Source organism: Drosophila tropicalis, unplaced genomic scaffold (genome assembly GCF_018151085.1).
Source record: "Drosophila tropicalis isolate 14030-0801.00 unplaced genomic scaffold, ASM1815108v1 contig_878, whole genome shotgun sequence".
NCBI classification, from domain to species: domain Eukaryota; kingdom Metazoa; phylum Arthropoda; class Insecta; order Diptera; family Drosophilidae; genus Drosophila; species Drosophila tropicalis.
Window position 1 is genome coordinate 12744695 of NW_027173374.1, and position 21851 is coordinate 12766545.

The 21851-nt window shown below is 36.9% G+C and overlaps 1 protein-coding gene across 2 annotated transcripts; it reads left to right on the top strand.

Annotated features, from left to right (window-relative positions):
* The first annotated feature begins 1429 nt into the window (after positions 1-1429).
* Positions 1430-20210, top strand: dpr15 (defective proboscis extension response 15). 2 transcript variants are annotated; one of them, XM_068300305.1, is made up of 7 exons: positions 1430-1560; positions 3357-3808; positions 8478-9067; positions 14435-14669; positions 14943-15562; positions 16188-16293; positions 19549-20210. In XM_068300305.1, the coding sequence occupies exons 2-7, from the start codon at positions 3676-3678 to the stop codon at positions 19809-19811; spliced, it is 1947 nt and encodes a 648-aa protein (XP_068156406.1). In that variant the 5' UTR covers positions 1430-1560; positions 3357-3675; the 3' UTR covers positions 19812-20210. The 2 variants fall into 2 exon arrangements, with proteins under 2 accessions (XP_068156406.1, XP_068156407.1); XM_068300306.1 differs by lacking the exon at positions 1430-1560 and adding an exon at positions 1687-1700.
* Positions 20211-21851: the final 1641 nt, after the last annotated feature.

Below are 21851 nucleotides of genomic sequence, written 5' to 3' on the forward strand. Positions count from 1 at the left end.
TTTCTTAATTTGCTTGTTCATTGAAGTATGCGCGGACTCGTTGAACTATAAATTTATAAAAACAGAGAAAGGAAAGGCAAAAAAATGAAAAGGGAATGTGCGTGTGAGTATATTAAAAACTGAAAGTGTCATTGGCATATGCAGGCCATTGTTTTACAGAGACCAAAAACTGTCAGTGACAGTAGGACACACTCCGTAAGTAATTTCGCGCATATGTTACGCTAGGTCACATTCACGAGCCAGAGGAGTGCGGATGGATGCCGATGTAGTGGTGGGGGGAAAAGGGCCAGGCCAGGCCAGGAACCAGGAGCCATGAGCTTGTGGAAGCTAGTGGCCCAGAGGTCACAGGGCAGCGTCACCAGCGACATCATCAGCTTCGGTTCGGCATATTCATGGCTACTGCACACGACAAATTGAATTTTATGCAAAAGCTTCCGCTGCCAGAGATTCTCGCTGGATATGTATAGAATGGCGGAGGGGTGCACAAGCGGGGCCAGGGTGCAGGGACGAAACGATTCGCTTTCGTTTGCACTATAATTTGGTCTTTTGTTTTCGTTTTAGCTTACTTATACATCTCCTTCTGCATTTTTTTCTTTTCCTTCTTTCGTTTCTTTTTAGCCATCTCTTCAGGATATTATGGTTATCCTTGTGTTATGCACTTTGCCAACGCATGTGGCTTTGTCCTAGTTTCTATCCTAGGCGATGCGTTTGCAGTTTTCTTTTTCGGCTTCCGTTGCCCATTATGGGCATGTGTGTATGTGTGTGCCGCGACCCGATTTAAATTTGGCGCTAATGAGAAATTATGTTATGACTCTGTTAGAACTGTAAAAATTAATTTTTACATTGTGCGTGAATAAATTTTAAAGGAGCTGCACACTCATTCCGAGACTTGGAGGGGTCGGTTATGATTTAATTTGCAGACTAAATGTGGTCTTAAATTTAATCTTGAGCTAAGGAAAACCATTAAACCCAGACAATTCATTTTATTTACCTGTTAAAATTTAAATATGTTTTTTAAGTAATACTATATCAATTTATTATCCATTGGAGTTGTAGTTAACATTGACAACTTAAATGCTCTTAATATTTAACTCTCTTAAAGAATATTCTTTCTCTTTCGATTCCGTTCTCTCTCTGTCTTTTCGCTGTTCTAACAGCTGTTATTGGTTAACAGCATCCAAAGCAAGATGATTGCGTATACGCCACCGACTTCTCGTTCATGGTGGCAGTCGCAATTCGGTGACGAAGCATTTCGTGTCTCAAATTGGTATTCAATGTGGAAACTTCTTAACCAACTGAATGGTATTAGTTCAGTCTTCTTTTAGCCGGTGTCGAGCTTGTTACGTTCAAACGCATGTTGTTAATGTGTTTGCAAATTGATGAATGCATTTCAAAGGATTTTGTTGAATCCCGTTAAACAGTCTCGTGAAAACAATGTGATAAATTGTGAGAATATCGGTGTTAATTAAATAAAATTTATCGAAACAAACACTCAAAACTAAATGAACGTCAAAGGAAAACATACATATTTAACAATACGTTTAATCAAAATGTAAAATTGTTAGTAAAATGGTGAAATCTCTTTTGTTTTAACTAACTAAATTTCATGAGAAGAATTCAGTTTATTAATCTATCCGTTTTGTGGTCTGTATTAGGCTATTAGTTAACCTCATTGTTGTGTGTATTGAATGACACAAATTGTGAGTGAATTCCAATACAATCAAATACAATATTCGATAACAATAATGATAATTTTAACAACATATACGACAATATAAAGGGAAAAATTGAATAGTATTTGCAATAAACTAAATTACAAGACACGAGCAAAATTTTGTGCTTTCCGGACCGGCGAGCAACAAAAGTCCGCCCAATTGAATCGCCCACTGCTTCCTGTCATCATCGTCATCATTATCATCATCATCATCGTCATCATCCTACACAGCATCGTCATCATCAGCCCTGTGTTGTGTCTTCGTTTCGAAACGAAAGCAAAGAGCAGAGGCCAGAAAAAACATGGCCCAATAAGTGCACAAGCAAAAACATTCAGGAGAATAGAAATTGTGTTAAATCATTTACACTTCCGATTTGTTGTTTCTGTTTGTGCAATCAATTTAATATTATTTGCTAAAACAGAGCAGAAGGCTGCTTAATGCATACTTCCCATCTATTCCATTCCCTACTCTCCATTCGTCCGGAACATTACATTTGTTTAACATTTGCGTTAACGCTTCATTGAGTCACCAACTCGTTTACCATTCCATCCAGATGCTTCTAGTATGTATATATATTCGAATGTCTGGCATTTCTCAAACTCTACAGCAATAACAGAAAGAAAATACAAAACAAAACAGCATTTAAATCATTATTCCCTGCCAGTATGTTGTATAGCCTTAACCCACACACAAACACACACACACAGAGAGACACACCTAGCGAATCCTTTCATTCAGCCCTTGTGCGCGTGTCTTGCATTTGTAAGAAGTGGCCTCCTTCGTCTAAGTCCGTGTCAGAGTCTGTTCTCCTTCTCTCTGGTTGTTCGACCATATGTACTCCTTTTACGCCCGACTAAACACCCGCATAAATAAATTTCGTTAATGCCAAATAGTCTCGAGCGTAAAAGAAAGATGAGGTAACACGAGCACCAGTAGTGGCACCGGCAACAGCACCAGCAGCCAGAACACAAAAAAGAGAAGCCTCAGCCGGCCAAATGTAATGCCCATGCCCACACAACTACACACACACACGTTCATAAATACACACACACACATAAGCATGCATATGAGTGGTTTTCAAAAACTATTTCGCCTGGAAATCATTTTCTTCTTTCTACTCTTAATGAAGTGCCCAAAAAAGTATGCTATAATTAGCTCAGTTCAAGATCAATAAGAGAAACTAATACAAATTTTCTCCTATAATCGATTCTGAACAAAAAAAAAGGAAGCAGAGATCAAGTGATAAATTAATATCAATTATATTAGAGTTTTTGAATTCAGGAACTTTGTTTTCCACTTCAACTAATGCTAGTTGGCCCACATAACTTAACGTGAAACTGGCAAGCACACATACAAGATCACACACTCACCCATATACTCACGCCCACAACAAACATATCAAAACAGGATTTTGCAGTAAAACGACGTTGGCATAAAATAGCTTTCGGTATGAAGATACCCCCCAGCTTATGGCATAGACAAAAAGAAGAAGGCCAAAGCTATGCAGAAAGAACATTGTGGGAATATTTAAAAACGGCCACGTGTTACGTTTATTTTTGCTAACTCCTCGATTTGCCCAACCATTCACCCCCATAGAGGTATGTTTTTTCGGTTTTTTTACTCATGTTTTATTATCCATAGCAAAATATGTTAACCTGGCGGAATAAAAAAGATAGGAGCAGAGCAAGAATATGCATATGCAGTTCCTTCGCTCGGCATAACCAAATATTGCTAATGGTTTAAGTATAACACAAGTGAAAAGAAAAGAAACAGCAAAAAACAGAGAACGGGGGTAAAAAAATAAAGCACTGAAAAAACATTCCGCATTGCCTTAAGCTGCCCCCCCGCCTCTTAAGTCAAATAAGGACCACCGCAGCCAATGTGACCTAGTTAAAGGGATTTTCACTCCAACAGACGACAACAAGCACAAAGGATTATCAATTTGGCTGGGCAAATTTTAATGAAGTTTGCCAACATCATCAACATGCACATGGAACTCGCATCGCCGTCGCCTTCCACCTCCACTCCAACCCGGATTGGCCAGAGGATGCTGATCAAAGCTATCATCTTGTCCGTGCTCATCTGTTTGCCGGGTAAGTTTACGACAACAAGAAATATCGTACATACTTATATATTCCTATAATTTGAGCAGACAAAAAACCAAAAAAAAAAAGGAGTGGAAAAAATTGGAATAATAATTTGATATGCGCGCAGCTTAAAAGCATTTTGTGGCCATATTAAAGCACTTTGTGGGTAATACACCTCAATTCACGCCCCTTCATCTTTTTGTGCATATTTTAATAGAAAACAGGATTTTCATATGTCTGAACTTAACAAACTTTTTAAAAATATATTTCTTTTGTGTTATAAGTAATAGGTCAAGGGATCACAAGAGAAAATTAGATTAGATTCGCAGACCATTGATGAAGGTTAAAAAAAAAAAAAAAAGGGGATAAAATCAGAAATCGAAATTTTTCAACTAAATTTAAGAAGTTGCAGTAATAGTAAAGTATAACGACTTCAGTGTCCAATTGACTGGAACATGCAGAAACCGAAAAGGCAAAAAAAAAAATCCTCAATAAAACATACGAAAAGTGGCAATAATTTATGCACCTTTGACACTTGTTGGCATCAGCCCTAGAGCAGCAGCTACCTGGGTGCCACCTGCAGCGCGAAAATTTCACAAGCTTCAACTATAAATTATCCATTCAAGTGAAGCAAATTTTTGGTCTGCCTGCACGATAAGACTTCTAAAGAAAAACCGACAGAAAAAGACAGCGAGAGAGAGAGAGAGAGAGAGAGAGACTTAAATTTAATTAAAATTGACTGCAATTTCTGATATTCGATTTGGGTAAAACTTTGCTAGTTGCTTCAACCAATTAAGTTCAGTACAGACTTATTGAGCCGCAAGTGAAATGAACTCAATCTAATCAAGTCAAAAGTTTACTACGCTTCTCGCCTACTTTCACTTGACGACGGCAAATGCGAAGCTCTCGAGGTTTACGAGTCCTGTACGAGACCTACAACTCATCTCTAGTTGTGTTTCACTCCGCCTTAGTCTGTCCGTCTGTGTATGTATGTGTACATAAGCGTTATCATCATGTTTTATGTTTATGCTTCATGTACGCGCAATAAAGATAAAGCGTTTTCCATATAAAAAACTTTTTAATTGCCTGCACTAATGATGCACTGCAGCAACTTGATTATAATAAAGTTGCAAAAATTTCATTTTACCACCTCCTTCATTTCCACCTTCCTCTCGTCTGACTGGGCACAATCGGTAGAAAATTGTACATTTTCCAGCTGCCAGACAAGCAAAATATTTTTCAATTAAAGTTTATGAAAACAGAAAAAAAAAAAACCAACGAAAAAAATTCCTTTCCCATAAAATACTTGATGAAACTAATGAAAATAAATGACTAAAAGTATTTAACATTATGTTTTTTTTCTTGACAAACGAAATTGGAATAAAAATGTCTTCAAAGTTTCTGATCATCCATAAGGTGGTTAATATAATTAAATTTACTATGCGTTGATTTGATATATTTCATATAGACTACTTATAGGGGTAATAAAATTTTTTTTTATAAAACCTTCGAAATTGTTTAACAAACCATGAAACGCCACCCAAAAGATACCAAATTTTGCTTGGCTCTTCTCATAGTCAATCCCACGGTGCTAGGATCTCAACTCATTTGCCCGCAAACAACAACAAATAAGTAAAACAACCAACAGCTGCCGACAGGAAATGCTTGGGCGTAGACACAAGAGGCGTGCCTGACTGCCGCGGAAGAAACAAATCAAAACCGCGTAAAAAACTGCAATAAAACAAGTCGAAGAGGCAAAAGAAAAACAAAGAAACAAGCCAAAGAAAAACAAAATAATAAAGCGAAATATTAAAAAAGAGAAGAAAAAAAACAACAACAAAACAAAACAAAGACACAAAAATATCATCACTTGAGATGGAGCAGACTGCCATTAACTTTAAAGTTGGCTACAAAAAAAATTTGCTTAATCTTGCCAAGACAAACTAAAAAGTTGTAAAAAAAACTTCTCCTTTCGCCCTCTTTCCCATTTTGCATGCCCCACCCTAATTACGTAAAATTAAATTGAGCGCAATGCAAAAACAAAAACAAACGAAAAAAAAGAACCTATAAAAGAGCCACAAGGTTCGGGACAAGTCAACAAGGCCAAATCAAGTCGAGCTATATAAAATGAGTTGGCTCATCATATGGCATTTGCCAGGACTCCGTAACTGAAAGATTCTGTCTCACTAAAAATTAACCAAGTAAATCCCCTCGAGCATTTTTAGTTAATCAAATGCTACACTTGGCAAAAAATATTTATCGAAAGAAAGCCAAAAAGTTAATTACAAGTTCACTTGTTGTTCTCTTGGTACTCTTTTGTTGTGATAGTAAACAATTAACTTTTACTAAAAGCCTGAGAATTAAGCCATCTGTGCACGTATTTTTCATTTCATCAAAACTTACAAGGATAAAATACCACTGTTCTTTCACAAAGGATGAAGGCGAGGAGTTTCCTAACTGCTAGATGCTGGCCAAGAACTAGACACTGTAGAAGAGGGCTTTGATTGGACAATATTGAATTTTTCTCTCAGTGGAAGCCTGAGAAATGATCATCATCATAGTATCGTAATCATTATAATGGGCATTTCGCTGTCTGACAACATTTCGGCACTTTTCCTAATTATGATGGGCATGTTGTTGAGTTAAGTTTGAGGATGATGAAAATTGCTTCACCCCTGGGCCACATTCACCATGTAATCTTCACTTCAATGTCGGACACTCGCCAATAATGATGACCAGAACTAGAGGAGTGGTCCGTAACTCGTGTAATAATTGCTGTTAAGCGTTTAAGTCCAGGCGTGCCAGTTTGGCGGCTAACCAGAGAATGGCACAATGCCATTCTCCCAGGGGATGGACCAAAGCAAAAGGGTCTCGGGTCTGTGAAAATGGAGAGAACTTATCGCCACCGCAAGTAAGCCAGCTAGCCAACCAGCCAAAAAGCCAACAAAATAACAATAAACGAGGCGAAAAGAAGGAAGCGGTTGTAGAGGACGACAATGTACAAGTGGCTATGCGGTTGAGTTGGGTCAGGATTCCACTTTGTACCCAGTATGCCTCCGGGGGTAGTTGTTTGCCCCGCCAACCAGTGTATAACAGCAATTCAATGGCTCTCAACTGGGCGGGAATTCGAATTTGATTAAACAAAAGTAAAAGTTTTCAACTTGACTGACCAACAACAGCCACTTGATTGTTGCTGTTCCTCCTGTTATTTTGATTGTTGCTGTTTCTCAACCAGCTTCTCGACCTGTAACCCCCACCCATAACCACATCACTTTCATGGCCAAATGGATGTAGGCAACTATGAACAAAAAACAAATGAAATCTACCAGAAAAAAAAATTAACTGAAAGTTTCCTGTTTTCAACAAAATTTTAAACTTAGAGCCACGCCCTTCTCCAACCTGAAAATTGGCTCGAGCCGTCTATGGATAACTTTTTTTTTTGGGACATTTTGTTAACAGTTTTTCATGGCAGGTTTTGCAATTTTGTGTCCTTTGGTTCTATTCATTTTGGAAGCGTTTGATCGAATTTTGTTTCATCAGTGGCAATATTTTAAGAGTCATTTTCAATGCTTGTGTTTTTTTTTCATTTTTTTCATTTTTGTTTTATTTTGTGTGCTTAAACCAATTTGTGTGGCTTTTCATGTTTTCCCTTTGGATATTAATTACCTTTTTTTCGTTGCTGCATATGCAATACACAGTTGTGCAGTGTCCTTTGTTCTTGGTAGTCTTTTGGCTAAAAGCTTTTCAATTATTTGAAAAATGTAACTCTTTGAACTCTCTATGCCTTTGTCCTAATTTAAATGAAACAGCTTATTGCCAAAATGTTTTAGCTAAAACTTTATATAGATAAATTATAGTGTGAATTGAGTTTCTCACAGCTTCAATCAAGATTTTCTTTCTTAGTTTTTTAATCGAAACTAATTAATATGGGATTCCAATGCTTAACTGTTTCGCTTGTATTGAGAAATTTGATGCTGATCGTATTAAAAGTTGATATAGCAATCGCATTAGTTTCTACTGTTGGCAATAAATCCAATTTCCTTAAGCAATGTTTTTAATGTTTTTTTTTTTGTTGGGTTTTTTGTTGCTTTGCCTCCTGTAAAATCTGTGGTAAGCAGCTTATGGGCTTTCTGGTCTCTCAAGCAACGTAATCTCATTCAAGTTTTCTTAGACAAAAAACATTTAGTTCGCCGAAACGAAACATTTGCCATGAGTAGCAAAATGCCAATTTACGGTTTAAAAAAATATGAAGAACGAAGAAGAAGATCCCTGAATTGAAAGTGAGAATTTGAAAAGGGCATGGAAAAGTTTAATTTTGATAAGAATCTTTTGTTTGTCCATTGAAAAGGCCAACTGTCCTCCCTAAAACGACCCAGTTTCAATGGAATCAATACAATGTCCTTGAAGGTAATTAGCTAATTAATTTCAAAATTGTTATCAGTGGGTGAGGGCGGAGTGTGGATTGAAGTGGTTTGAGTGGGCGAATGTACATACATAGTAGGGAATTGTAGATTAATTTATTGAACTGCGATTAAAATTGTTTTTGTTTATGGTTCAGTAAATCGTTTTAATTGTAAGTCGTAAGGGTATTTTAGATAAATGGGATTAAGCAAAGGGACAAAACGGCAAACAAAACTTGGTCATTAATTATCTATCTCTCTCTCTCTCGCTGTAGGTACCCAAGGCTTAAGGGAAGCTACCAGATCAATGATATTGGACAGTACAAGAATAAATGAGAAGACATTTGAAACTCAAACGAAAACTCAATCAAAGCAAACATCGTTGACAGCGGCAACAACGGCAACCAAATCGTTGGCATTAATTTTGGAAGCGACACAAATTACCAACCATCAGACAGAAAAACTCGTTGCAGCCACTGCACCAACACATTCAAACTCTGCCCATTCCCCAAGTTCATCGAATGGATCGTTCCTTGGCAGCAATGTTGCCATTAATAACATTAGCAACAATGGAGACAATTCCACAATGGCAACCAATGTGTCTATCGCTCTGGAGGCAAATCTTATTATGAGCAATAGAAATGTGCAGGACGAACAGGATTCTATAGAGCACAATGCGACAATGTCATCAACAGACTCCGCCACATCAGCTTCAACTACAACAACAACTACAACGACAGTCAAGCCAACAACAACAACCACTCGTCGTCCGGCGCCAACAACCACATTGAAGCCACCACCAACAATAGATGATTACCAGACAATAATTAGCCAGGCAGGCACTCATGCCTATCTGCCATGCAATGTAAGTCTAAAGGAGCAACTGCACCCATGTTTACACACACACACACATCCTTCAATTGAATTCAAATAGACATTGTGTGTGTGCCGAATGAGTTATTGGCATTAGATTGACATCAAATCGGAGCACACAAAGAATATGAATACAAAAGGCTCTTTTTTTCCTTGCTGAAAAGGGATAACAAAAGGACGCTCTTTAGTTGTCTCCACTTTGACATAGTGCTATCATTCCACATTGAGAGTTGTTAAAGCTCACTATACTGAGTTGGATTAGTTGGCACCAACTGGAATCAATTTGCAACAAGTTCTCCCTAATCTGAAGACGAACTATTGCATCTCCTGGGCATAGAAAACTCAATAAAAGTGATAATTCTGTGGCGAATTCCCCTCTCGAGTTCCCTTTTTTTTCTGTCAAAGGACAACCACAGAAGAATTTTACATTCACTTTTAAGGGAATTATTTTCTTGAAAATTAATTTCCACACTCATTCTCTCCCAAAGACCTCCCACATATGGTTCGTTTGGGCGCCACTCACCCCAGATCAGTATTGTGTGTGGTAAGTTAAGTCAAAGACAAAAGAATAATCTAAAAATACATTCGGTATATGTATAAAAAAGCAACAACAACAACAAATACATAAACAACATTAAAAGGAAACTCAAACTCAAAGACTTGCTTGGGGATACTTAAAAGGTAAATAAAATATAAATTGTAAAAAGATGAGAACAGAGAAAAAAAGGAGAAGAAAACTGGATGTTACCTTATTTTTTCACTCTTTGCATCTTTTAATTAACTAACATCATTGCTTTTGTTGCTGTTGTTGTTGCCGCTTTACACTCGAGTTCATTTGAATAAACATAAAAGTATCCGTTCGTTGTGTTTGAGAGGAGCATCTGCAGTTGAGTTGCGAGTTGAAATATTTATTCCTTCAGCTACTTTCTCCACATTTTCCCAGTAATTTCCTGTCCAAACAGAGCGGCGGCGGCGGCAGCAGCAGCATCTGGAATGGGGTGGGGAGAGTGGGAGGAAACGCCAATTATAATTTTCCTAGATGAATGCAAGGATGCGAATGCGAATGCGAAATGCAGGCAATCCGCAAGACCATTTGAAACCTCCAAGTGAGCAAGTGAGCCAGCCATAACCAAGTTATTAGCGGATGGACTCTCTTCTCACGCTCTGTCCCTCTCTCGCTCCTAGTTGGGCTCGCCGTCCCAAAATTATATGCGTACATACATAAATACTTATAGAGTCTGAACACTTTCCACTCGCACTCTGAACTATTTGGGTTATCATCATAGAAGAATGAAGAAAGAACAAAAAAAAAAACAAGGAGGAAGAAAAAAATTACTTGCGCTCCGTTTTTTTTTTTTTTTTTTGTTGCTTTGGGCGTGGCAGCGGCAATTTCCGGTTTTGTTTTCTACCCAGTTCCGACAGCTCGAAAGCGTAAATTAGTTCAAAAGCGCCAAAAACTTGGCCACCCCAAGAAAGCGGAAGTCAAGCCAATCGACATCACTTCCTCCATGTCCTCCAGCTTCTCATCGCCCCATTTGGCCCAAAGTCATAGGAATATCTTGATTGAACTGAACAACGAATACCGTGCAGAGTCAGGCTGCATAGTCAGTTGCTTATTATAAATTTAAAAATTGATTATTAAACATCAACAAAAGAGCAGTAAAATTTCTTGTAAATATTTATTTACTTTTCATTATTTCTGAGTTAAATACACAAAGGGCTAGACGAAGGACGAACAAATTTCATAGCTTGTGCGGCAGTTGATGGAATTGAATTCCTGCAAAAATCAATCAATTTGACCCAAAATAAATATTTCCAAAAAAACAGACTACCTGATTAATTTGCACACTCAGAGAAATAAAGTGTCCACAATATTAATATCATATTTTAGCCCAAACTTGAAAATCCTGTGGGCGAAAGACCCCTAGGAGATTCTTGTCCATTTTAAGACTATTTTTGGAACATTTTACTTGCGAATATGAAATTTAAAATGAAACAACTTTGCCATAATCCTGAGATATGCTTAAATCTAATCAATTAATAATATAAATTTTTAACCGTGGGCGCTGTGAAAGTCTCAGGAATGAAGGAAAATGGAATATCGACACAAAGGAAATCCGCAAAAATGTTTTGGTTTTTCTTCTCCTTTTTTGTTTTTTGTGTTGTTTTGTTTTGTTGTATTTTCGGTTGTGGCTGCAGGGCGCTTGATTCCTTTCTAAGAAACGACTTTGGATCTCCTTAGCATTTTTCTTCTTTTTGCCATTCTTTTCTTATTGTATTTTTATTTTTTCGCAAAGTCAGCGAAAAGTTGGAAAACAAAGCAAAAAAAAAAATATGGGAGAAAAGGAAAACTGAGGCGATACAAGGGCTGCGCCTAGAAGGCACTTTGAGGTGAAGTCTTGTGTGAAAAAAAATCAACAAAATAAAAGAAATTATTTACAAACAACTTTAGACAAGATTCGCAATGTTATGAGCAAACTTTGATGATGACGACAGCAGCAGACAAGCACATAAAAAGCAATCGACTTTACGATATGGGAGAATGTGTGTCTGTTTGTGTGTGTTAGTATTTAATTTTTTGTTTGTTTTGTTTTGGGTGACTCTCTGATACGTCCAAAAAACTAATTAACGATATTTAAATTGCAAAAGAGTCTACGAAAAATCTTGATAAATTTTGTATATAAAATTGCGGTCATTACGTTTTGCCAAATTAGCCACAATCTAATACCGAACAGTCACCGAAGACTGGAAGCAAATTTAAATTAGCTAATGCCCAGGGATGGTGGCTGTAAACAGAGCGACCTGTTCCTGTTAGGCCAAAGCCACAAGGATATTTGTCTGACTAAGAACGAACGAAAAGCAAAGTCAAGCCACAAGGCGGATATGCGGATGAGGCTGGCGTTGACGATGACGATGACGAAGGCAGAAACCAGAATCAAGAAGCCAGAAGCCAAGAGACTTACTTACACTTGCCACGTACCTACATACATATAGCATGCTCCTCCCTCGTATGCTGCCCAATGCTGCTGTAACCGAGCCTGAAACTGAGCCCATGCCAGTGAACAGGATAAGCATCTTCACTTAATACTGAGTATAATGTCGATGTTCAAACCTGATAATAATGTCCTTTATGCCGCCGCACAGCCTTTGCCGCACATAGCACACTGTTCAGCTGTTGCCAGAGACTTAATAAACTTCGCTTTTACCAGCATGGGCATAGTAGTTATAGAGCTTATATAAAATATGTATTTAATTTTGATATGAAAACCAATTTTCGCCATATTTATGCAGATTGAATAATGCACTTTTCTGATAACACCAAGTACTTCCCATAGACAGAATTTAGCTCTTAAAAAGCAAAGCTGAAACCTAAAGCCAATGAGAGAAAGCGAATAAACACAGAAAATCCCAAGGAACTGTGACATATCATGCCGACTTTAAGTGCTGGTCACTTTAAATTCATTTAGCAAACTGAATCCACTGTATTAACTTGTTCACCTAACTAGCTCCAAGCCTTGAGTTTCCTTTCGTTTTTTGCTGTTGTAAAAATCTCATTGTCCTGTTCAGAAAAAGACTTCAAGCAAGTGCTAAACCTCTTCAAGTCTTTCTAGGAGCTTTTGAAGACGAAGGAACGCTGATATGAGATTATTTCTCAACCCCCCACTCCATGTCCTCACTTTGATTATTTCTCCCGGGGTGCTTGGCTGGAAAATGTACTCTGATGTCGAATTGATGCCTGATGGCCTGGCGCTTAAACAAAGTGTGAGATGATTTGTCGTTGATACTTATACTCATTTAAGGCCTAGGCATATTAAAATAGTTTTGACAGCACGTAGCCGACAGAGACAAGCATAACAAAAAATAACAAAAGCGGGAGGCAATCAGGAATAGACAGCATGGAGACCATATCAAAAAAGGAGCAAGACTTCTGAGGGTTGGAAATCGGAGTTCGGTATGAGCGTGTTGTGCGTGCCTCAGTCACTTGGCGACGAGAACGGTTGCCACAACTGCCGGCAACCAATGAAAAACAACAAGAACATAAAACACAAATGATTATAGTATCTAATCATGACGTCGTCGTCTTCTCTTTCCCCATCCTCTTTCTTGCTGTTGTTGTTGTCGTCGTCGTCGTCGTCTCCTCTGCCAACACCGACAATGTAGTTGATGACAGCAGTTCAAACACTGTCATTTGCCTCTGCCACCGATTCGCAGTCGCCATTTTGGCCAGTTCCCACAAGTTCTCTATGATTATGTATGCTGGCTGTGTGTTTATTGCCAAGTTTAGCATACACTGTGCAAAAACTTTGCAACTAGTTTGAACTCGAGTTAATGATTTGACATTTTAAGTAGAAGAAAATGTGGCATTTGGCCCAACTGATTTTTATATGATCTACCTTAGTTTTTATTATCTTTTTTTTTTGGATTAGTACCTTCCACTTGATACAATGTTTCCTGTGTAAACTTGTTTAAACGTCCTTTAATATGCATACACTACACAGTTTCCCCTTTTATGTAAAGAATCTTCTCCGCTAGAGTTGAACACTCTTCATTAGTCTCGTCAGGAATTCTCAAACTAATTACATACTTTTATTCCATCAGATTTTGTCAAGTTTCATAAAATCAAATGATAATTATACTCAGCCCCCTATGTACCTACATTTCGCACGCTCCCTTCACACAAGCTGAAATTGTGTCAAGTGTAATTAGTAGAAAGCTCCAACTCCATGTATTTGCCATACTGATATTTCTAGCTAAAGTCTTACAAGTGGTCCACGGAGTCACATAAATATTTCCACATATAAATTCTTGCCCATGTATGTGTGTATGCCTAAGACCTAGAACACTATAGCGCTGCTTCGCCCTTCGCCATCGTCGTCGAGGGGAAAGGTCCTTGTCGAGAGCAATCTAATGTATATTATTTTGTTTTCCTTGATGCTGCTGCTGTTGCTTCTGTTGCTGGTTTATTAAATGACTGCTAAATTATTATTGTCATTATTGACAGAAATGAATCGTTGTCGTTTTGTTATCGTTATTGTTTACCGTCTTTCTGCCACAGTTGCCCTTTCCTTTTGCTGTTATTGTTGTTGAAGTTTACTCAAGGAAAGGTTTTGCTGACATCATTGACTGAGTCAGCTGGGAGTTCACGTGGCCAACATACAATAATTGAATTAATTTTAAAAATTGAAAATCCAATTTTCGAATGATGGTTTCTGCCAAAACACTCTGCAGTATACTTTCCCCTGCCATTGAGAATTGATTATCATTTAATTCCGAACGTCATTGCGGAAAGATACATTTGTTGAACACTGTCGTTGAATAATTTAGAGCTCATTGGTTTTGCCATTTTGCCGTTTTGCAGGTGAAGCAGCTGGTAAAGAAACCCATATCATGGCTACGTATGCGAGATGGACATATATTGACAGTCGATCAGACTACATTTATAGCAGATCAACGTTTTCAATCAGTGTTCTCGCCAAATCCGGAGCGTTGGTCGCTGCAAATCAAATACGTACAAGTGAAGGATGAGGGTACCTATGAGTGTCAGGTTTCCACAGAGCCCAAAGCCAGTGCCATTGTGCATTTAAGGATTGTGGGTGAGTAAAGGAGACAACCGGTGGTTTTCTTTTTTGACAACTTTTTGGAAAACCAAAACACAAAAGCTAACCCTACCAAAACTCAAACAGCATTCTCTCTCACATAAGGCCATAAATCACCTGGCCGCAAGACAATAAATCAATGACATTTGCAGTTTTTGAACAGATTTAACCTAGATAACCAAACTCTGATTGTAGTTCATTTGACTTGTCCTCACATTCGTTACTCATTTCTCTCGCTCACTCTTTCTCTTTATCCCCCTTTACTTGAAGAACCGAAAACCGAATTAATTGGAGAGTCCACGCGTCACGTTAAGGCCGGAAGTCAAGTGAAATTGCGTTGCATTATTAGTCAAGCATTGGAGCCGCCACTTTTCATTAATTGGTTTTACAATCAAAAGCAAATCTATTTGCATAATCGTCGCGGTTGGCGTACGGAAATTGAACGTATCGATCTGCCAACGGAAGCGCCGACAACAACAACAATTGCCACAACTACCAGAGCAGCGACAGAAACTTCAGCAACAGCAACAGCAGCAGCCCCATCAACATCAACAGCATCTGCATCGGCAGCAGCAGAGGCTTCTAATGGTTTATTAACCATAACACGTTCATATATTTTAGATGCCATATCCGTAATTGATGGTAGTGATGCCATCACAGAGATAAATGCACCGACGACAGCTCCAGAAGCAGATAATACCGGCAATGTCACCGCCGCAACATCAACACCGACTACAGCAACATTGATTTCAGGAGCTGGTGCAACGGCAGCAATAACAACTACGCCAGCAGCAACATCAACAGGATGGCCAAGTACCACATCGACGACAGCTGCAACGACAACAACAACCACAATGGTGCCCAGCAGTAGTTTCATTAAACAAATAACAGTAAGTGGCAAAAACAAATTAGAGGATCAACTTAACAAAACAAACTAATCTTAAAAGCTAAAAGAAGACCTTGTCAAGGCAACAAACAACTTAGATATGAATGTATGTTTATCCTGAATAGGCAAGTCAGATCGAAAACATTTCATACTCTGAATAATATTAAAGCTTCTCAACTATATGGCCACTCTCTGTCAGTCTTGCTATTATTATTATGGTTCACCTCTTGACACTCATGCATTTTCATTAAACTGCTTTTCATTACGCAAATTGCCGTAAATGCGAGCGTCAGTCGAGTAATTTTTATTAAATTATATTCCATCCAAAATGCTGACACACACACACACACACAGACAGACACAAGCCTCAGCTAGTGGATAAACGGGGAAGGAGGCACAAAATTGTCAGCGTCGTCAAATTATAATTTTAATATGGTCCAAAGGACTTTCATATATGTATATAGGTAGAATGCCACTCGATTTCTCTACCATTCATGTGTCTGACAACTGTCTCGACTTTTATATGTATATATGTATATGTTAATATGTGTGTACTTATGAATGTGTAAGTGAAGTGTATATGTATGTATATAATCGTATTCGTATATTTGTTTTTTCTCTTTTTGCAGACAGCGTCACTCATCATTCCAGCTGTAGTGAAACTGGATTCGGGCAACTATACATGCAGCCCCTCGAACAGTGCCCCCCGCACCATTGTTCTACATGTGCTGAACGGTAAGAATACTAACTCCCTATCCCTCCCATCACCAACACCATGACCCGCATCAACGACCCGCTCCGACGACTGTGCCAACTGTTTTTATTGTATGGCATGCCAATTGAATTAAGTTTTCATTTAGCTTAATTGAATTTTATTTCGTTTGTATTTGGCAATGGCCGCACGCATTTGGCCTTTTTTGATGCTGACTTTTCATTCTTGTTGAGCAACAATGCACATTGGTCCTAAAGGCAAAAAATGAAATCGAAAGCAATATCATTTTATATATTAATTGAAATACTCGCATAGATTATCTTCTTCATCCAAGGAACAAAATATCGCGCATACGTCGTGTTGACAATATGATGTTAACTTCAAGTTCTAAAGCTGATAATATGATAGGTATTTTGCTAAGCTAGATAAGTCGACCACAGTGTGCATGAGATTATGATTATATCTAGAGAAAATACCTTCCATTTTTTCCCCCATAAAAGTTTATTGCCCTCATTTCAAAGTTTAAGCTAAATTGGTCAACTCATTAGGCACGTTCGAACAAATTATTATACTTACTTTTTATATCCTTAGATTTAATTTCTATTTTTTTTGTTGAATATAAAAGTTTTTGCTATTACCACAACCACTGTGCCTTATATTTGATGAGTTTTTATTTTGTTTACACAACTTTCAACAATTGCTAACCAGCAGCGAGCTGCTGAAGCAGCGTCCAGAATGGAACATGGCTAACGGGGTGCAGTTTTTATTGTCAGCTCGAAATGGCCACAATTGGGTTATTTGTTCAGTGTTCACAATACGAGCACGGAAAGGACACTACAGAAACAAGGGACAAGGGGAAAAATAAGCGGAGAGAGAAAAAAAGAGAGAGATGGAGAATGAGTGAGGTGATAGGAATGACGATAGCGATGACTATGACATTGATGGCTGACATCGTCTGGCTGGCGACCTATAAATCTTGTCTCATTTGTTCAATTGTTTGTTTTGTTATTATTATTTACCCAGGTTGATGCCACATTTCTGTTAGCATTTAAATCGGTTAGCTTTCGCTTTTGTTTAATGTCGCTACTCCTGCCGCTTTAGCAGACACCAGTCATGTCAGCTCTGCCACCTTTTGACATGTGTTTGGCTCTGCTTAAATGCCAATCTCTGCCCGGAGAGTGCTGAAGAAGTGGGGCAAAAACAAAAGCCAGGTGAAATGATTGTGAATGATGACACATGACAGAGAACATGGAACTTCAGCTGCGGCTCATGGATTCCCAGTCAGTTGCACAGAGAAATAGAGAGACAGGTACACGTTCTGTTGGCTGTCGTTTACACGCTTCTGTCGCTGAGTGCCAAAAACTGTCACGTTTATTGCCAAAGGATGTTAAAAAATAATGGCCGTAAAAATGACAATTGACAATGCTTATTGAAGTGGGTTCGTTTTTTTTGTTCAAGTGTTAAATCTGATTGAGATTTGACGATAACAATGGCTATGATACTTATGAACGTCTAGGCCAGAAAGGGCAAACAATAAATAACCTTTAACAGAGAAACTCAAAAGTTACTTGTTAAAGCTGAACGAAGGAACTTAGTTATTGCTATGGATAGGAATTACTATTCCTGTTTTATTACCAATTCTAAGGGGAACTTTAATAAATTATTTGCACATTTTAGTAATTATTTTCATTATTTGTTTATATTTCGAAATGCCACAACATGATGAAATCAAAGAATAACATTCCAATTCATGCCGCTTAATTTAACAAGCAGAAAAACATGTCCAACAAAAACGAAATAAAGAACATGAAATGATATGAAAAGCAAGACAAATATTGCATAAAATTTATGTATTTTTAATATTCGACTAATTGGCGCAGATAAAAGGCAGCAAACCAACATCATATATACAATTTGTTGTATAATTTTTTCTTGTTTTGCTGTAATGAGTAAAAACATGTTCAAGCGCGGATAATGAAAAATCACAGCATTCCAAGGACACAGTGGGCCAAGGAGGCGCGGGTGCTTTTTATGTGATTTCAAGCGAAAATTGCATATGCATTTTAATGGTATAATATATCTGTATGTTTATATACATATATCTACATATATATGCATTATGTATGTATATATATTGAGATTGTGGCGTCATTTTGTATTATATGGAAAATTTTACATTCATTTTACACAAGTGGCAAAAAGGTTAATAAACTTAATGTCATTTTTGCGGCTCATTACAATACAGTGAATGCGGAGGGGAAAAAAAACAGAAAGAATTATTGAGCAACAACAACAGCAACAACATTGACAAATGATTATTAATAGCTTAATGATATTATCATTTATTCATTTATAATATTTTCTCTGGCGCTTTTTACCTCTGATTTATTCAATCTGTGAAGGAAAAGTCTGTCTGTGGAAAACCACTTTATGTTATAATTAATCTACTTATATTCAATAGAACCACGTGATTTTGAGTGGAGTTTTTCTCTTTTAAAATTTTTTATAAAATTATAATTTAATTATTCAATTTCATTGAACAAACATTTGCGACAACAACAAAAGTTTTAAAGTCAACAAATCGGATATAATAAAGTTTTGCTTTATTTTTTCTTAGGTCCATGTAGTTAATCATTTGTTTTGTCTGTGCGCTAATAAGTAGGCAACATATTTTATAACTATCCTTTGTATTCAGTTTGCTGCTTGCTATTTGTTAATTTATATAAATGTTATCATCTCCATTATACCAATCAATATAGATATGTATATATATAGCCCGCATAATGAGATAAACCATTGCTATGCAAGGATCATGAACCAGTTGCCACCGCAGAGTTTATTTGTTAGATACTTTGAGTTCATTTTTGGGGTATATTTGCGCAATTTCAATTTTAATATTTGCTGTGTGAGCATTTCAAGCGTTGGCCACAAACCCATCGCCTCTCTTCCCATCACTTCGGCTCCCCCTTTTGATAAATTCCATTAAATTTTGCAATAGAAATATTTAATTACAATATGTACCTACATATTTCGCACAGTATGGCAATTTATTTGACCAATCAACAGAGGAGAGGGAAAGGTATTTGGGTTTTTTTTTGTAAATTGGTTGAACATGACATCGAACCTCCAAATTGATAATGATGCAAATTCGAAACGATTTTTGGGCCTGGCTAGATTTATGCTGGCCTGGTTAGGTATATAACTATGCATATATGTATAATATATCCCAACTAACCCTGCTCTTCCATCCTATTTGCTGTTTGTTCTCGTTGTTACAGGTGAATATTCCGCATCGGCCATTAAATCCGCCAGCAATACGCTAATTGGATGTCGTGGCTATTTACAGTGGCATAGTGTTTCAACGATTTTGACACTTTTGTGGATTATAAAATTTGCAATGGCAAGAAATATGACAGTTTGTACAACAGCCGTAACAAGGAGAGCAAATACCAAGAGTCAAGAAGGGAAACGAATTGTGGTACGCTATCAGCACACGACTAGTTCAATTAGTGGCGCCAAAGTCGTTGAGGATAAAACTTGAGCAAATGCCATGGAACGAGATCAAAGGAAATCCCAAAACTAAATAGTGAATAGTGAATTTGGGTTCTAAAACAAAAAAATACTCGTATGTGTTATGTCTTTGGATTAATAATGTTTTCAAGCATATCGCATTTAAGTTTGAGTGTGATTTGAACTGTTCTTACCCTTTCCTAACCCCCCGATTCCCTCCTAACTATCCTAAATGGAAAACTTGATAAGTACGGAATTAAAATATTATATTGTATATGCCTATATGTATGTATATCTATAGGTATATATACCTATACAAGTATGTAAGTGTATATTCTACGATAAAATCGTCAAGCATCTCACTTGTTCTTCATTAGCAACTGTGTAAATAGTAAGCAAAAAGTATTGAAAAAACGAGCATCTATACATTAACCGATAAAGGAATGCACTAAATTCTGTTTAAGCTGTCATTTCATTAAAATTATGGTTGTAACAATTAAGCAATTCACTAAATGATAAAGGAAGAATAAACAGAATAATACAATAAATGTTTAAACATTATCCTTAAATAGAATATATAATCAAAAACTAATAGTCTGGATTCAGTAACGAAACATTGTCCCATAAAAAAGTAATGCAAATATAATGAAGGTAAGAGTTCAGTATTTTGAGTTTAACCTCTTTCTATCTTAAACTGAGTGACTGGAGTATGCTATTTAGTTAAGCTCCAAAGTTTGTAGATCCTTGCAGGCTGAATAAAATAGTATCCATTGGCATCCCCTTTTCAGTTTGTTTTAAGAACAAATGAATTGTTTATATCAATGAAATTATTAAGAAAAGATATATAGGAAGTATTTGAAATGCTTTTCAACTGCTGCAAGGACTTAAATTGAAATAGGCAACCTTTAGATTAAAAAATGAATAATCTAAGAAACCAGATATGAAATGTAACTAAAGTTTGATTTGAAATTTGAGAATTTCTCCAAATTGTAAATATGTATTTAGGCATAAATCAATTAAATATGATTTCATAATTTCTTAGTTAGTGAATTATGCTTAATAATGCTTTATACCAAGTGAAAACGGAAAGTGAAGATAAATGAACAAAAATAAACTCTAAATTAAGCCAGAAATGAACTGTGTAAATAAGAGAATGAAATAAATTATAAATGTGTGTGTGTGTGTTCCTTCAGCAACAGATAATTAAATATTTAAACAAAAAAGAAAAGCTCAAAACTAAATATGATATACATACATATACACATACATATAGTTAGTACATAAAAGACTTGCCGTTATACTACTCCTGAAATCGCCAAGCCAAGCAAAACGAAGCAACACACAACAAAAACCAACAGAAACCATTTGAATTTGATAAAATGTAAGCATTCGATTAAATGTTCTATGCCCACATGATTTTCAACAGTGAAATTCCAAATCAAATGTAACAATTGCAAAATTAATTTCTAAGCCCCTAACAAATAAGTAAACAAAACAAAAAACCATACGAGTAAATAAAATAACATAACATTTCTTCAATGAATTTCTTTATTTCGTTTGCTTTCCTCGAATTCTGTCAATTTTCACACCGAATAAATTCAACTGACTAACAACTAGTATAAGTGCAAATTCTGTTTTCATCAAGCACATCTGCTAAGCAAAACATGAATAGGGCTTTTGTGTATCCTGGAGTATTCATCACACAAATTAATGGGGCGCTTCATGGGAAATATCGTTGCAAGATTTTTAGCTCAAGTACTTTAAAGTTCAAACCTGAATTCTAAATCACACTGAGAATCGATGATCAATGACTATATAAAGAGAAATCTAGCCTCAACTTAGTTTTTATATGTATGTCAGATGCACCTTACAAAATTATGAAGACCCATCCATGTTGAAATATTTTCTTTACAGGGTATGAATGCAAAATGGAAAAAAAAACTACCAAAATGGTAATGAAATCCCTGTGAATGCTTCGTGTCCAAGCAAATTTATGCCGTAATTTCAACCTTCCAAGCATCCCCATTCCTCCTGCCCACCCTCCTTGAAAGAGAAAAAATCTAATATGCAC

What these genes read in the sequence shown, in the direction of transcription:
- dpr15 (XM_068300305.1), top strand. Translation starts at nt 3,676, where the DNA reads ATGAAGTTTGCCAACATCATCAACATGCACATGGAACTCGCATCGCCG. An exon ending in ATGCCTATCTGCCATGCAAT is followed by an intron (nt 9,068 to 14,434) that starts GTAAGTCTAAAG and finishes GCCGTTTTGCAG; the next exon opens with GTGAAGCAGCTGGTAAAGAA. An exon ending in TGTTCTACATGTGCTGAACG is followed by an intron (nt 16,294 to 19,548) that starts GTAAGAATACTA and finishes TCGTTGTTACAG; the next exon opens with GTGAATATTCCGCATCGGCC.